The sequence below is a fragment of the Lithobates pipiens genome, unplaced genomic scaffold (assembly GCF_037356315.1).
Source record: "Lithobates pipiens isolate NorthernLeopardFrog02 unplaced genomic scaffold, aLitPip1_a1.2 Scaffold_19, whole genome shotgun sequence".
Taxonomy (NCBI): Eukaryota; Metazoa; Chordata; class Amphibia; order Anura; family Ranidae; genus Lithobates; species Lithobates pipiens.
In genome coordinates this window covers 205344896-205361898 of record NW_027507764.1, presented here as the reverse complement: position 1 = coordinate 205361898, position 17003 = coordinate 205344896, and the positions used below count along the sequence as shown (strand labels likewise).

At 40.7% G+C, this 17003-nt stretch overlaps 1 protein-coding gene across 14 annotated transcripts in view; it reads right to left on the bottom strand.

Annotated features, from left to right (window-relative positions):
- AMPH (amphiphysin) overlaps positions 1-17003 on the bottom strand; it is a 301464-nt gene that overhangs the window by 43270 nt on the left and 241191 nt on the right. For 10 of the 14 annotated variants that reach the window (XM_077491634.1, XM_077491643.1, XM_077491639.1 and 7 more), the window contains 4 exons: positions 16414-16527; positions 14084-14107; positions 11738-11761; positions 8697-8729 (listed from right to left, as the gene is read on the bottom strand). In XM_077491634.1, coding sequence (XP_077347760.1) covers positions 8697-8729; positions 11738-11761; positions 14084-14107; positions 16414-16527 — 195 coding nt within the window. Of the gene's footprint in view, positions 1-8696; positions 8730-8761; positions 11563-11737; positions 11762-14083; positions 14108-16413; positions 16528-17003 lie in introns of those variants that run through there. The other 4 variants (XM_077491630.1, XM_077491632.1, XM_077491631.1 and 1 more) reach the window with 4 other exon arrangements.

The following is a 17003-nucleotide window of genomic DNA, read 5'->3' as shown; positions in this document are numbered from 1 at the left end:
CTGAGAGGTGACACTGACAGGCAGCACTAGTGGACACTGATTGGCAGCACAGGTGGGTACTGTTGGGACTTCACTAAAAATCAGGACACTGATGATCCGTGCCCTGATTATCAGTGTAGATGTTCCCTGCGTTGATTTTCTGGTTATTGACTCTCCTCTCCTCATACTCTGTCAGCTTGAAGAGAGGATTGCCAACAACTGGCAAATCCTATTTACACTGTGATCAGTTGTTATTGGACACAGCTGATCATGTGGTAAAGAGCCACTTTGATAGGCTCTTTACCACAATCAAAGATCACTGCCGTTGCACGCCACAGGGGGCACATGGGAAGCAAGAGCATGGGAGGACACTGACAGCTGAATGTACACAAAAGAATGCCAGCAAAGAAATATGCAGAAAAAAACAACGTCCCCTCCCCAATACATACCAGGCCCTTTTTATTTTTAAACGGTATGGGGCCCCCCATCATCCGTACAATACCAGGCCCTTATCTGAGCATGCAACTTGGCAGGCCAGGAGAGGGGGACTCGGTCCCTCCCAAAGCACCGTGTCCCCATGTTGATAGGGACAAGGGCTTCTTCCCCACAACCCTGGCCGGTGGTTGTGGGGGTCTGTGGGCAGGGGGCTTTTTAGAATCTGAAAGCCCTCTTTCCAGATCCTGACCCCCATGTGAATAAGTATGGCCTACTCATTTACTAAAAAGTGTAAAAAGTAAATAAAAACACAAGTTTTTGACAATTCCTTTATTAAAAAATCAAAATAAATGTCCCCCGGTGTAGATCCATCATTAATCACGACACCCGCCGCTACTGCCGACCCCCCCCAAAAAAAAAAAACTTCCAATCCTGGCAAAAGCTCATGTCATCTGCCAGCTCAACCATCTAACAGTTCTTAAATAGCACATTGGGTTGACCACAACCCTTTGAAATGTCATAGACAGGAGCATGCTGGGTCAATGATGTCACCCAGGTGGCAGAAGCCTTCATCTTTGTGTTTTTATTTACTTTGACACTTTTTGCTGAATGAACAAGGGTTATGACTGTAGGCATATATCAGCTCCGGAGGGAGCTCAGAGAGCAGACAGAGAGGCTCAGTGAAGTAGAACAAGTAGAACAACGCATATCAGATCTGGAGGAGGAAGCACAGGGCTCCCAAGTGGCTGCACACCAGGCATCTCAGGCCTAGCAATATATAATGGAGAAGATGGATCACCTGGAAAACTGCTCACAACGCAACAACCTAAGAAGCATAGGCCTCCCAGAGTTATGTTCCACTCGCATCCCTAAGGCCCTCGGCATCACCACAACTTGCATAGTGGAGAGAGCCCACCACGTAGGAGCACCATCAAATGACAACTCTCTCAATGCACGATAATTGTAAGATACCTAAACTAAGTTGCCATTCTACAATCATTCCGTAATGTCAACTACTTTCAGCTGGAAGGGCACAAGCTCCTCATCTTTGCCAACTATTCGCAAGAAGTATTGTGCAAGAGGAAAGCTTTCCATCCCATCTGCTCAGCCCTCCACCTCAAGGGGTTAAAACTCACCCTGGCATACCCGGCTACTCTATGCCTCACCGACCAGGCATGGGAGACAAAGTCTTTCAGCCACCTGGAAGAAGCTGCCTTATATCTACAAACATACTTCCACATCCCCAGAATCTATCCCCCATGAAGACCAATCAATGCCCCGAAGGCCCCAGAGATCAGTGTAGCCCCTGCAAGGATCCACCAAAAAGGTTTCGTTACTTAAACACTCCAGGATCCCCAAAACACTGCTGAAAAGGGTCTTTACTAAGCCCGCGGGTTCAAGCTCCCTCCTTCTTCTGGCCTCCCAAGATCTCAATGCTTACAACCTCGGTTGTTGTTCTAATGTCCTCTATTACAGCCTAGAGACATATGGTCCCAGTTTCAAAATGCACTGACCCAAACCTTTCGGTGATCCTCATATACCTGCCACCCTACATGACACGGCTACCTGGCGGAAGCAAAATAGCATATTGAACAAGTCCCCCTCTCTAGTAATGCTGTGCATTGGTGATTGTTACGTGTGGAAAAAAGCAAAGTCAAGGCTTCCCCTAAACTGTGAGTTGATTTTGACTTACACTCCATCCCACCACTGTCTTTTCACACCTACTCTATCCTATACCCCCCCCCCCTACTCTCCCCACCTCCATCTTTCACCACCGACCTAGCAAATACTCCACAGGTCCTTTGTCTCACAACAAGCACCTCACTTTGACATAATCTTGAACCCCTTTGACACAATGAAAATCATTTCATGGAATGCCAAAGGGCTCCAATCCACCCACAAATGCATGGCGATAATCCGCCACTTAAAGAGATTGAAAACAGACATTGCACTTCTCCAGGAGACTCTTCTCCCATCGGATGACTTCTGGCATATGCACAAGCTCTGGGTAGGCCAAACTCTTGGTTCAGCCTCTTGGTTCAGCCTCTGCAAAGCGGGTGTCCTTATTCTCATACACAAAAACCTCCTTTGTGACCTTGTGTCCTCACGATGAGGAAGGGCGTCTTTTGACCATTCGTCTTCCTATCTCTAAAAAAGACCTTATAGTGACTCAAAAGCCCCAAATTCCCCTACTAAATCCTTTTTCTGGGCAGTCACAGAACACCTAGCACCCTACCTGTAGTTCCCCTCCTAATAGGAGGTGATTTCAACACAGTAATGTTCACTCAGGGAGATAAATGTAGGGAAAAACATATTCTTCAACCACATCCTCAAACCACAGCAACTTTAATATCCTCCTTTGCAGCAGCCCTCCAGCTTAGTGATCCATGGCATTTAGCTCATCCAAAAGGCAGGGAAAATTCTTTTTACTCTCCTCCCCACCACACCTTGTCCAGAATTGACTACCCATTATGCAACTCCACTCTGCTAACAAACACCTCAGAAACACTCATCCACGAAATCAGTATTTCAGACCATGCCCCTATTTCATTGCTTATACGAGACTTCGGCCCTCCACCCCCCTCAAGGGCTTTCCCCAATTCCTCGCCCAAAACCCAGATCTCCAGAAAACTTTACATGAGACATGATCGGTTTATGAATCAACTAATGCCCCCCACCCACTGCTCTTAGCCCAACCTGTTCTGGGATGCGGGCAAAGCTCTCCTGTGTAGTAGGATAATAGCCTTTGCCACCGCGCATAAAAAACAGGTCCTTGAAAACTTTTGTGAAGCCAGCGACCGTTTGTGATTCACCCAGGCACTGCTATCGCGAAACAATACCCCAATGCACCGCAACTCTTGATGGCAAATGCCCAGGAACACATCTATAAGTCTCACTCTGATTTACAGTACCACAAATTTGGCAATAAGTCAAAGAAATTGCTAGCAAGGCTGTGCAAGGGTGCCCACGTTCCCACCCACATAACTTCAGTATAGACACTTAAGGAAACACATGTTCCTCCCCCACCAATATTAGTACTGTACCATCCTTGAACAATTTTACATCTCTCTGTACAGCCCAGATCCCACTTATACACATGCTGTACAGGACTTCTTAAAGGAGGTCAACCTTCCTCAAATCGACCCCACTCTCCTCTCTCAACTAAACTCTCCGATCACTGAGATAGAAATCCACAAGACAATCTCCTCCCTTGTGAATGAGAAACCCCTGTTTTCTACAAGCTAACGGCATAAACAGTGGTCCCAACTCTGGTGAAAGTCTGTCAGGCAATTCTACAGGAAGGAGCCTGCATCCGGATACCAGGCCCATATTAAGCTGATTTCCAAGAAAGGGAAAGACCCTTCAGAACCTAATTCCTACAGGCCAATCTCCCTCCTAAACAGACTCTAAAATCTTATCAAAGATCATTGACAACAGGCTGGCCAAAATGATGCCCACCCTAATTCACCCAGCTCAGGCAGGCTTCACTCAAGGTCAATAGTCCTCTAATATCTGAAAAGTTTTTACTGTTCTCCAACACGCCAGGACAAACATCAGCAAGGACGTAGCCATAATTTCTGTTGACGTAGAAAAAGCCTTTGACAATGTTGGCTTTCCTTGGTTTTCATCAGTTCTACAACATTTTGGCCTCTCTTGACCCATCCTTCACCCAAGTGCCTCTATGTATGCTTCACCTACAGCTATCATTGTAGCAGTCTGCCTTATCTCAAAAACTCAAATATCAAACATCACAAAGGCACCAGGCAGGGTGTCCCCTCTCCCCACTTCTCTTTAATCTAGCCCTATAACCATTATACATATTTATTATACATTATACATATATATTTACAAACCTTTGAACACAGGCCTCAGCAAACCCCTACAGGTAACATCTGTTGCTTCTTGGAACTCGGATCTCAACTACCCAGAAGCGGTAAACCGCATCATAACTGGATACAGTGACCAGGAAAAATCAACATTGCTCCACAGACTCAGGATCTGCCCTCACATCTCCTATTTCTGGAACCAAGTTGAGAATTTTGCTTTCAAGGTCACCGGTCGTATACCAACTAAAGACATTTTCCCTCTGCTCTTTGGATACCTGGAAACCCCTATCTCAAATCTATTGACCACCCAGCCAAAATCCCCTCAGCGCAACAAACCATGGCTGTCAGCCTGCTTCATGTCAGCTAGATGTACTATACTCAAAAAGTGGCCCTCCTCTTTCCCACCGACAGTTCATGAAATTAGACCTTACATCTCTACTTGACAAAAAAGAGCTTGTTGCAAGCTTATCCAGACATAGCATGGCCCCCAGATTTTGACTCAAATGAACACCATTCATCGCTACAGCACTACCATCAACAGATCAGCCTGGACACCTTCCCCCTCCTTCTATAACCAATGGAGCCCTACCAGCACCTTGGGGACTTTTCTCTCCATAAGATCACACTACGTATCAAACTAACTAATATTTGAGCTTGGTGACTAGGGATGAGCTTCGTGTTCGAGTCGAACGTACGTTCGATTCGAACATTGGCTGTTCGTCCGTTCGGCGAAATCCGAACTCTTGGTCCGTTCGCGTCAAAATTCGTGTGGCGTGCACGGCCCACAATGCACTGCGATGGCGCAGTGCATTGCTGGCTCATGATTGGCCAAGCATGCACTGTGACCCCGCATGCTTGGCCAATCGCAGCGCCAGCAGCGAGGAGAGCCATGATTGGCCACAGGCAGGATGCCTGTGGCCAATCATAGCTCAGGCTGTGTAGTGCACGCCCCACACTATATAAGGCCGCCTTTGAGGCGGCCTCGTGTAGTGTGTTGGCATCTGAAGCAGTGGGTGTTCTGTGTACCTTCAACACAGTTACACACCGATCGTTTTTGGCTGATTTCCTATCTTGCTCTTGTGTAGTGGTTATTGTCTGTGCCCTGACCGCAGTATACACCACTATATTCACCTCACCTATATAGCTAGTGATCTATCTTTAATAATAGAGCTTGCAGTCAGTAGTGTTAGGAGATAGTGCGTGCTGTCTGCGTGCTCTGTACCCAGTACATACCGCTATAATCCACCTACATAGCTGTTCTCTATTTGAGCCCAATTGCCATCTGCAGGAGTTATTGGAAGTTGTGTGTGCCTCCAGCACAGCACAGTATACATCTGTATATACCCCTTTATCTCTGCTGTTTTCTGGCTATTGTCTGCGTGCCCTGACCGCAGTATACACCGTGATATTCACCTCACCTATATAGCTAGTGATCCAGCTTTAATAATAGAGCTTGCAGTCAGTAGTGTTAGGAGATAGTGCGTGCTGTTTGCGTGCTCTGTACCTAGTACATACCGCTATAATCCACCTACATAGCTGTTCTCTATTTGAGCCCAATTGCCATCTGCAGGAGTTATTGGAAGTTGTGTGTGCCTCCAGCACAGCACAGTATACATCTGTATATACCCCTTTATCTCTGCTGTTTTCTGGTTATTGTCTCCGTGCCCTGACCGCAGTATACACCGCGATATTCACCTCAGCCTAAGGCCCAATTTTTCTGCCCCTGTTTAACAGGGGCGTTTAAGTACAATTTTTGATGCAATGCTTTGCAGCAGGGCTAATTCCAGCAAAAAAACTAGAGTATATGGAAGAGGTTGCAGTGTGGTGGCACCAGCACCAGTGCCTAAGGCCAAATTTTTCTGCCCCTGTTTAACAGGGACATGTAATTACAATTCTTGATATAATATTTCACAGGAGGGCCCCTTCCTGTGCCCACCCAGAGTAACGGTGAGGACTTATAGTGTTGTGGCACCAGCACCACAACCACCAAAGGTCGATTTTTCTACCACTGTTCAACAATGGCATGTAATTACAATTCTTGATATAATCGTTCACAGCAGGGCGCTCCAGCGCCCACCAAGAGTCACTTTGAGGGCTTACAATGTTGTGGCAAAACCAACACCTTGTTCCGCCATTTCTGCAGAGCATATAGGGCAGGCCCCTACTTTCAAACATCCAACTTACAAACATCAGACAGCAGCAAGTGAGATGAAAAAAGATGGACGACAAAACAAATTATACAGGGGTGATAACACTTCCCTATGTTTTCCAAAAAGCTTAAAAATAGTTTTTTTGACTGGAGCTACACTTTAAAAATGTACCAGTTTAAAATTACAAACAGATTCAACTTAACACAACAAACCTACACAGTCCCTGTCTTGTTTGCACCGCCTGTATACTGCTGTTCTGAGTATATAGGGCCTGGGGACCACACGCATTTTCCTTTTTTTAATATGGGTACAGGGTTCCCCTTAATATGCGTACAAGACCCAAATAGGCTGGTAATGGGCAGGGAGGGCTACCCATGCCATTTTTCTCAATGATTTTCAACCATATTGCAGGAACCAGATATAACATTAAAACCGCAAGCAGTTTTAAATGGTGTTATTTCCGTTTAATGTCATTTTGTGCAGGGACTGTTCTAAACACGGGAAACACGTGGCACTTCACAGGCATACTACAGACACCCCCCCCAGGCACCATATTTAAAGGAATATTTCACTTTTTTTTTTCACTTGAATCGTCATTAAAATCAGTGCTCCCGCCAAAACGGCCGTTTTTAAAACTTTTTTTTGCATTGACCCATGTCCCCTGAGGCAGGAGTCAGGTCCCCAAACCCTTTTTAGGACAGTATCTTGCATATTAGCCGTTAAAATTAGCACTTTCCATTTCGAACGTTCGAGTCCCATAGACTTCAATGGGGTTCTAACGTTCGTAACGAACGTGGGGTCCGTTCGAAAGTTCTGGTGCGAACCGAACCGGGGGGTGTTCGGCTCATCCCTATTGGTGACGCCCCCAGCCTCTTCCTCTGTTATCAGCTTATAACATCGAGTACCATCCCCCCCACATAATGCAATGATTCCCCCAGCTCACCCCTACCCCCCTTTCCTGGTGAACATTGGTCTATACGCATCTACCACTAGGAGGTGGGCGAGCTCTATCCACATAATGGGGAGAGGGTCTGGTGCAGTTTTCCATCTTTGCCCTGGGCACCGATTGACCTTGTCCCAGCATTGAGTATATGTATGCTATTTATTTGAGGTGAAGCATGTATATTTATTGCAGTTTCAATGGATACAGCTCACCATTAAAGATTTTCAATTCCAAAAATAGTAAACAAATAATAGTAGTGTATGTAACATATAATTTTATATATGAACAGAAGTGATGCTAACCCTAACATTTTGGGCTCTTGTGTCACATGACTTTGTCATGATGTTATTTGCTGATGTTCATGTAATGACCCAGAAAAACACCTTCAGAGTTTGACAACTATTTGCACAGCATTGCAACCTCCATTCACCCCAGTGGGGACTTGAGGCTCTAATCTATCGGTACAATCTGTGCATGGAGGTTTCCATGTTTACTTACATGTGTTGAAGCTCTGATTAGACATGCGTGTGTACTCTACTATAGTCTGCATTAACAATAAAGTACATATACAGTATCATAGCTAAATATGTTTTTTTTTTTTTTCAGGGTGCAGGCACTAAGGTTATATCTATAAACATACAAGCAATTGTCTTTGTTTTAAGTTGTGTGTATAAATTAAAAAAATCTCCCCTGATTTTATGCAACTGCTGATCTCCTCATCTCTCTTAAATATGCTTTTAGTTTACATTAGGGGTTGTATTCTTCCCTTTATAACCCTTAACCAGCTTAACATCATGTCTTACAGTACAACTGATCACAAAGAACAATTATTACATTATTTATTCATCACTTTCTTTGTACCTGTTACATTAGTTCACCCTGTTGCTAAGTAACACCAAATGTAATATTTAGTGCAACGACTAATGCTTCAGTAGGTGCTTTCTACTTTCCATTTATAGCTTAAAAAAAATACATGCAGGCAACAACAACAAAAAACTGTATTTTAAAAATGGAGTTCTGCTTTAAAGCATATCTAGGGGAATATTTATAGATTATAAATGTGATGTTCACCACAGTAAATGGGTGTTTGAGATACAGTACCTCTAAACCAGAACCAGGCATGAATCTGAAATTTTCTAAAACCCAAATGGAAACTTTTAGGTCCTTTTTGTAGTTGCATATTAAAAAAAATCAAAACTGGGGTGTGCTTTCTATCCTTGCTGATACATTATTCTTGCTATTCTGAATAGTGATTGATAAAAAAAAAATATATATATATATATATATATATATATATATATATATATATATATATATATATATATATATATATATTTTACATTTTCTGGAAATGGGTTTTACCTGTGTGAATCCATTGAAAGCACCACTGGATGCCTGAAAGAAATAGAAAAGCACAATGTTACCATTTACAATTGTCACTGATGATGAAGTACCATGATGAGGTTCAAGGAAAGAGGATGTGATTTATGTATGGTCACAAGCAGGTTCTATATCTAAAGGTTCTAACAGGAAATGCATTGGGAATTATGAATGTTAAAGTCTGCATGAAGACTCATCGAAGAACTGCGGGTAATCTGTATAGATTCACATTTTCTTTTTCAAAATAAAATGTAACTTCTTTCTAAAAGTGGACACATGTCCTAAATAAAAAGAATATTTTTTCTCCAATGCTATAATTTGGAACATGTAATTCCACTGCTTTTTGTTTTTCATTTGTTAGGTCTAGAACTCACAGGTAAAACTATGACTCGTTTGTCAAAATGTATGACCTTTCTAGCTAAAGCTGAAATAAAAATTTTAGAGAGGAGCTCCAGACTCCCAAAAAATTTAAAGTCAGCAGCTACAAATACTGTAGCTGCTGACTTTTATTATATGGACCCTTACCTGTCCAGGACTCCAGCGATGTCAGCATCCGAGCTGATTCTTCAATCGCGCCAACATCATAGGTAAGGGAAATCAGCAGTGAAGCCTTCTGTGCATTCTTTTGTGCATGTACCAGAAGGCTATGTGGGGAAGGAGGAGGGGATGAATATGCTCCTAGATTTAAGCTGGAAGTAGGAGCGAGTACCTGTCAAAACCAGGTACCCACTCCTCCCACAAAGTGCCAAATGTGTTAGTGGAGGGGGGGAGGCTGGAAAAAAGTGGATCTCCACCCACACAAATGTAAAAATCAAACTGTTTAAGGTTGAAAGAAAAGTGAAGGAATTACAGAACATATTTACAAGTAACTTGATGGCCCTATGGCTACTGATGTGAGACTTGATATGACTCATTGCTAAAAAGAGCAGACGGTGGCTTTTCATGGTTCTGTTTACTGACACAACCTTTACAACCCCTGTTCCTACGTCATCAGAATAATGCTTTGGAAACAGTGTTTAACAAACACTTAGGAATATGGCATATTGCTCATCTACAGAGACTTAGGCCCTATAATAATTTACACATTTCCTTTCAGAATATTTACTGAATGTAGTGTTTTGTACATAGCTAAATCAAATCTCCCATGTGATATATTTGTGTGCAGTGAATACTGAAACAAAGTTCTATGATGTGCATAATCTATTAGTAGTCCAGATAGGCCAGGATAATCAAAGCTAATTTGTCATTGGTTGGAGTGACTGCACATCATCTTGTACCTTTATGAAATAAGCCCACTTGTGTTAGGTTTACTCAATATATATTTTTATTTTACTAAAAGGAAAAACTGCAATATGCTACAAAGGTGGTAAAAAGGGTATAAAGCATAGGGACCAGTACCATGAAGGATCTTTATCTCTAGTAATCTACACACTGGGGAAAGCAGAGATACCTCTTCTTTATCATGGTCTAGATCCTGGTAGAGAAATCCATATCTTCGGTTAGCAATTTCATCTTCTGATAAATCTGAGCTGTTGGTCTCATTGTCCCTGGGACTAGAAGGACGCTCAATGCTAACATTTCTGTAGCTTCTTATGCAAAACATGGATTGGGGACTGGTATGGATTGTTTCATGATAATTGGCGCAAGGCTCATTCACAGACATATTTTGTGTCTTGTTTTCATTTTCAGCCAATGTCTGTTCATTTTTATCTAAATTATCAGTGGCTTGTGAAAACCAGACCTCATTCATGCATGCCAAATTTATATCTGGGACCGAGAATTCATGTGTTTGGCAGTCTCTTAGATAAGACTCACCCCATGAATCTGTAGTATAGCTTGGATCCCAGTTTTCTGGCCATATCTTGTCACTGTCTATGTCAAGACAACCCTTAAATCCAGTGTCTGATATAATTACATCTCCTTTAGCTAGTGCATCTCCTTCCTGATCTATAAGATGAGTATTTGTGTTATTGCAAGAAAGGTCACTTTTGTGTATATTTATTTTGTCACCTGATTCTTGAAACATGTTGTTGCAGGCTTCAGTGGGTTCTGCTCTAGCTTGCTTAGTATACACCTCCTTTTTTTCAACAGAGTACCTTAAGCTTTCTGTTTCACCATTATACTCTTCAACAAAAGTGTCATCATCCACCAAATATTCTGTTTTATTTGTTTCTGTATGTGTTAGATCATGTCTTTTGTGCACATCAACCAATGTATCTATTTGTCTGTCACATTCCAATAAACCTACATCAGTTACATCTTTTGTACTGGTGTCTGATGATGTAAATCCCATTTGCCCCTCATCATCTTCGACATCTGCATCTGTGTTCTCAATGTCGCTGGTGGTTTCGCTGTAGGATATAAAATAATCTAGATGTTCCGCCTCCTCTGTTTGGACTGTATCTGCAATATCTTCTAGATCCACTTTAGAAATATTCATGTCTTCTGTCGGTTCATTTTCACATACATCAAGATGTGTTATTGTCATATTTTCATTTTCAGTGTCCTCGTTTTCTTTTTTGTACTGGATATCTTCGAATACACTATCATCACTCATCAATACCATGTCACAATTTGACATTTCTTTTATAGCTTGTTCCTCTTCCACATCCTCCACATTCTCCTCACTTATCTCTGATGGGAAGACTTCCTGATGACAAACAAAGTCTATCTGCCTTTCCCAGGAAACATCTGAATTTTCATTTTCATACTGCCTGTCTCTATTACTCTCAAGGCCTAATCTACCAAGATCTACATAATTTTCTGATATATTCAATTCTTCAGACTCACAAACTTGAGTCTCAGTTAAGGCCAGATTATATATTGACAGACTGTTTGAGGAGTCGGGCTTTATGCAGACAAAAAAGGAAATGAGAAAAAATGAGAACATTATGGCAATAACGAAAAAGGTATAGAAATGCATGTTTAATTAACATAAAATGATAGGACTTGAATGTATGGGAAAAAACAGGGTAACATACATAATATTTTTGATTACCACTCATGTTGTGCAAAATACTTACTGGCTGGACTAGTTCATTGCTTGTCTGCAGATACAAAAAGCAACAACATTAATGCTTTATTGTTACATATACAGTCAGGTCCATAAATATTGGGACATCGACACAATTCTAATATTTTTGGCTCTTTACACCACCACAATGGGTTTGAAATGAAACAAAAAAGATGTGCTTTAACTGCAGACTTTCAGCTTTAATTTGAGGGTATTTACATCCGATTCAGGTGAACAGTGTAGGAATTACAACAGTTTGTATATGTGCCTCACACTTTTTAAGGGACCAAAGGTAATGGGACAATTGGCTGCTCCATGGCCAGGCATGTGTTATTCCCTCATTATCCCATTTACAAGGAGCAGATAAAAGGTCCAGAGTTAATTTCAAGTGTGCTATTTTCATTTGGAATCTGTTGCTGTCAACTCTCAATATGAGATCCAAAGAGCTGTCACTATCAGTGAAGCAAGCCATCATTAGTCTGAAAAAGCAAACAAACCCATCAAAGAGATAGCAAAAACATTAGGTGTGGCCAAATCAACTGTTTGGAACATTCTTAAAAATAAAGAATGCACAGTGAGCTCAGCAACACCAAAAGACCCAGAAGACCACGGAAAACCACTCTGGTGGATGACCGAAGAATTATTTCCCTGGTGAAGAAAACACCCTTCACAATAGTTGGCCAGATCAAGAACACTCTCCAGGAGGTAGGTGTATGTGTGTAAAAGTCAACAATCAAGAGAAAACTTCACCAGAGTGAATACAGAGGGTTCACCACAAGATGTAAACCATTGGTGAGCTTCAAAAACAGGAAGGCTAGATTAGAGTTTGCCAAACAACATCTAAAAAAGCCTTCACAGTTCTGGAACAACATCCTATGGACAGATGAGTCCAAGATCAACTTGTATCAGAGTGATGGGAAGAGAAGCGTATGGAGAAGGAAAGGAACTGCTCATGATCCAAAGCATACCACCTCATCGGTGAAGCATGGTGATGGTAGTGTCATGTGTTTATTGATGATGTGACTGCTGACAAAAGCAGCAGGATGATTTCTGAAGTGTTTCGGGCACTATTATCTGCTAATTTTTACAGAAAAATGCTTCAGAACTCATTGGACGGCACTTCACAGAGCTGATGGACAATGAGCCGAAGCATACTGTGAAAGCAACCAAAGAGTTTTTTGAAGGGAAAGAAGTGGAATGTTATGCAATGACCAAGTCAATCACCTGACCTGAATCCGATTGAGCATGCATTTCACTTGCTAAAGAAAAAACTGAAGGGAAAATGCCCCAAGAACAAGCAGGAACGGAAGACAGTTGCAGTAGAGGCCTGGCAGAGCATCACCAGGGATGAAACCCAGCGTCTGGTGATGTCTATGCATTTCAGATTTCAGGCTGTAATTGACTGCAAAGGATTTGCAACCAAGTATTAAAAAGTGAAAGTTTGATGGATGTCCCATTACCTTTGGTTCCTTAAAAAGTGGGAGGCAAATATACAAACTGTTGTAATTCCTACACTGTTCACCTGATTTGGATGTACATACCCTCAAATTAAAGCTGAAAGTCTGCAGTTAACCTAAAAAAAGTATATATTATAACACACCACTATTTAGATGTGGTGGCTGCATTTGTTTTCTTTTTCCTCAGGTTTCTTTTACTTTATTTTCACTTGGTGACCCAGCCAATAATACATTTCCTATTCTAGGGTGACAACTGCACACTCACTGCACTGTATATATGAAGGAGCAGCATTGTCACCATGAGCTGCTCTCCTTATTTGGACTATAAATGCCTTCCCCATCTCCTCATCTTCAATACAAAGACAGGCATTGCTTTGTAGTTCACAGAAGAGCTGAGAAAGTTGTTTGTGATGTTAGCTAAGTACGTAGGAAGGTTTAAAGATACTGAATTTGACAGAATTAATGTTTTTTTTCTGTACATGCAGAACATGTTAGCCTGAAAAAAGAAAACCAATGCAACCGTCACATTTTAAAGGATAAGTTCACCTTATTTTGCAAAGTGAATGGTCTATTTTGCTTTAGTACTGTAAGGATGACAGAGACAGCACCAAAGCTAAGGGGTTGTAGACTATTTTCACAGTCTTTTCAAAACAAAACAAAAAAAAACTATTCTGCTGCATTCTCATCTCATCCTGTTCAATGAGCCTCTGTGCCATGAACATGCAGCTACTGGGCCAAAATGATTCTTTGCTGATGGAAGAGCGAAGTTGTGTTTTTAGACTGATAGGCAAGAAGTTTGCCCCTACATTAGTTAAAATGCAAAATATGAGTATTTAAATGATGTGTACCTTTAATTACACACACAACATTACATTTTAAAGCATAAAGGGAAATCTTACCGTCCATAGGTCCCATGGCAATGTCTGAAAATGAAAGGAGAAACAATATAATAAAATAATGACATGTTATGCATAAATATGTTAGGAATGTATTACAATAGAAGCAATACAATAACAGTGAAATAGTTGCAGAGCAATGCTAAAGTAATTTGGCAAGCTTTAATTAAAAACACAGAATATGCACAATATATATATATATATATATATATATACAGTGGGGACGGAAAGTAATCAGACCCCCTTAAATTTTTCACTCTTTGTTATATTGCAGCCATTTGCTAAAATCATTTAAGTTATTTTTTTCCTCATTAATGTAAACACAGCATCCCATATTGACAGAAAAACACAGAAGTGTTGACATTTTTGCAGATTTATTAAAAAAGAAAAACTGAAATATCACATGGTCCTAAGTATTCAGGCCCTTTGCTCAGTATTTAGTAGAGGCTCCCTATTTGCCTGGAGCTTACTTTTAATAAAGTAGACTATTCCTTTTTATTATTTATGTTTGCAATTTCCCCTTATATCATAATTTGTTTTCCTTTTTTACTTTTTTAAATGAAGCAGGAATGTTAGTGAAAATAGATACTGAGTGCATTTTTTATATACTCGCATGTCACATTAAAGGCTGAACTTGAAATCACCACTTGCAAGCAAAAGAACACTTTAATATAACATATAATATTATGAGCTGAGAAAGACGGACACATTCGGTGCAAACATATTAAAGCCAAAAAAAACTGCACATTAGGCCTTGCAGACCCTGAATAGCTTAGACATAATTATCATTTTGTACAGTTCCAAAAACACAATAAATGGTTTACTAGTCCCTCCTTTGACTTTATTAGTACTATACACATAACGCTATATAAAATAGCCTTGCAGACCCTGAATAGCTTAGACATAATTATCATTTTGTACAGTTCCAAAAACAAAATAAATGGTTTACTAGTCCCTCCTTTGACTTTATTAGTAGTATACACATAACGATATATAAAATAATTTTAGACCTGTAATGCCATCTTGTGGACTTTTTGGGTTTTAAATATTATGTAGAACCGAATAGCTGTAAAATATGTTTTTATTATATTACACTCACATAACATACACGATATTATATTGTGTTGACTTTGTATACTGATCACTATTTATCCCTCTAAATAAAATACATTGTATTAGTTATTTATTTTATAAATATGTTTTCATCTATTATTTTATGACTCGTTTCTTCTTTTTTTGCTACATTAGTCATGCAGATTATTCACAAATCAGTTCTATGTCCTGTCTCATGCATTTAAAAAGGTCACTCCACCACAAATAGGAGATTGTGTTCAACTGTAATAAACTAAACATCAGCCTGGATAGCAAGTTTGGAAACCCGTTGTGTGTGTTGTAAATTCTCCTACCACCCAACTAGTCTCACTGATGTTTTGCTACAGTTATATACTGTATATTTTCAATCTATGGTTATGAGTAAATAAAATATTGTAGTCCTCCCAGAAACAAACCCATCAGAAGACATTAGAGCATTTCTCCAGCACTGACGTGATAACAGGAAAGAAGCCATGAATTTATTCAGCAGGAATGTGGGCCAAAATTGGGAAGATTAAGGAGGAAAAGTGTCATGTTGGCCCTCCAGCATCCTCATACAGTATATACTAGTTCTAGCTTTATTTATTCTGTTGTCTGTGCAGGGATGTCTCCAGCTTGTTAAGTACCTGAGAGGTCAGGTACGTGCCTATTATTTTCTTGTAACATTTCAATGTGTAGTTTAAAGCATACTTTTTGCAAAATTCATCATTGTGCCATGGCAGTAAATTCTTGTTATGTTTTATCTAGAAGCCTTGATAATGTTGGGGACTACCATTTGTATCTTCTGGGCATCTAAACATGACCAGATCCATCAAAGTAATAGAAAGCGTCATATTGAGTAAAGTCCAGCTGCCCAAAACTGATGTTTTCTAATCTGACATTCTATTTAGCAAAACCATAAAAAGTAAAACGACCGAACGAAAAAACTGTGTCCATACAATAATGCTTGTTCACACTTCATCAAGGAGAGTCATTTTGCATGGATTAATATTTACAGATTTTTTTTTTACTATGCACTTGCAGTGTTGCAGCACTCTATGGTTTTGTCCTGCTGTAGCTGCGAGGTGTTAATTACTGATTTCACCTCCCATGTGTCCACTGGCATTCGTCGTCTTACATTCTGCAATTCATCATTACCAAAAAAACACTGGAGCCTGACATTTTCAATTGTGCAACAAAATATTGTAATGAAACTTGTAGCTTGACACTTAAAATGTAAATAACAGAGCAATACTACATACCTGGGACATGGGTGAATGGGACTGTGTTATTCCTGGTGTTGCAACCTCTGGTTTGAAAGGATCAAAGTCCAGGTCTAGTAATGATTCTACATTCTTTTCTTCTGTTCCTTCATTCTATTGAAAAAAAATCCTAAGATTTATATTGTGAACACCTTTGTATTAATACAGAAATCTTTAACAAAGTTTCTTTTGTCAGAATTTAAAGAAATAATCTTCTGCCAGCATTCGACTCCCTCCCCATCAACAGAGCAGCACAGGGATGTGTCGGTGAGACACTAATGCATTCCAATTTCAATGAGCTCCCACACATTGAAAAAGATGGGAAACAATGTTTGGTTCTCTAACTTTGCTGTAGCTGCAATTGTCAGCTTTTGTGAGGGAGAAGAGATTGGGTGCAGTTCTGCTGGGGGGCGGTTCCTGTTTCCAGGAAGAGGAGGACTGTCTTGGCATCTGCTAAAGCCAATCACAGTCCTGCTAGGGGGTTCAGTGTTGGCCCAAATGAGCAGGGGGGTTCAGTGTTGAGCCAAATGAGCAGGGGGGTTCAGTGTTGGGGCAGAAAAGCAGGGGGTAGAGCAGTGCGGCAGATGTGA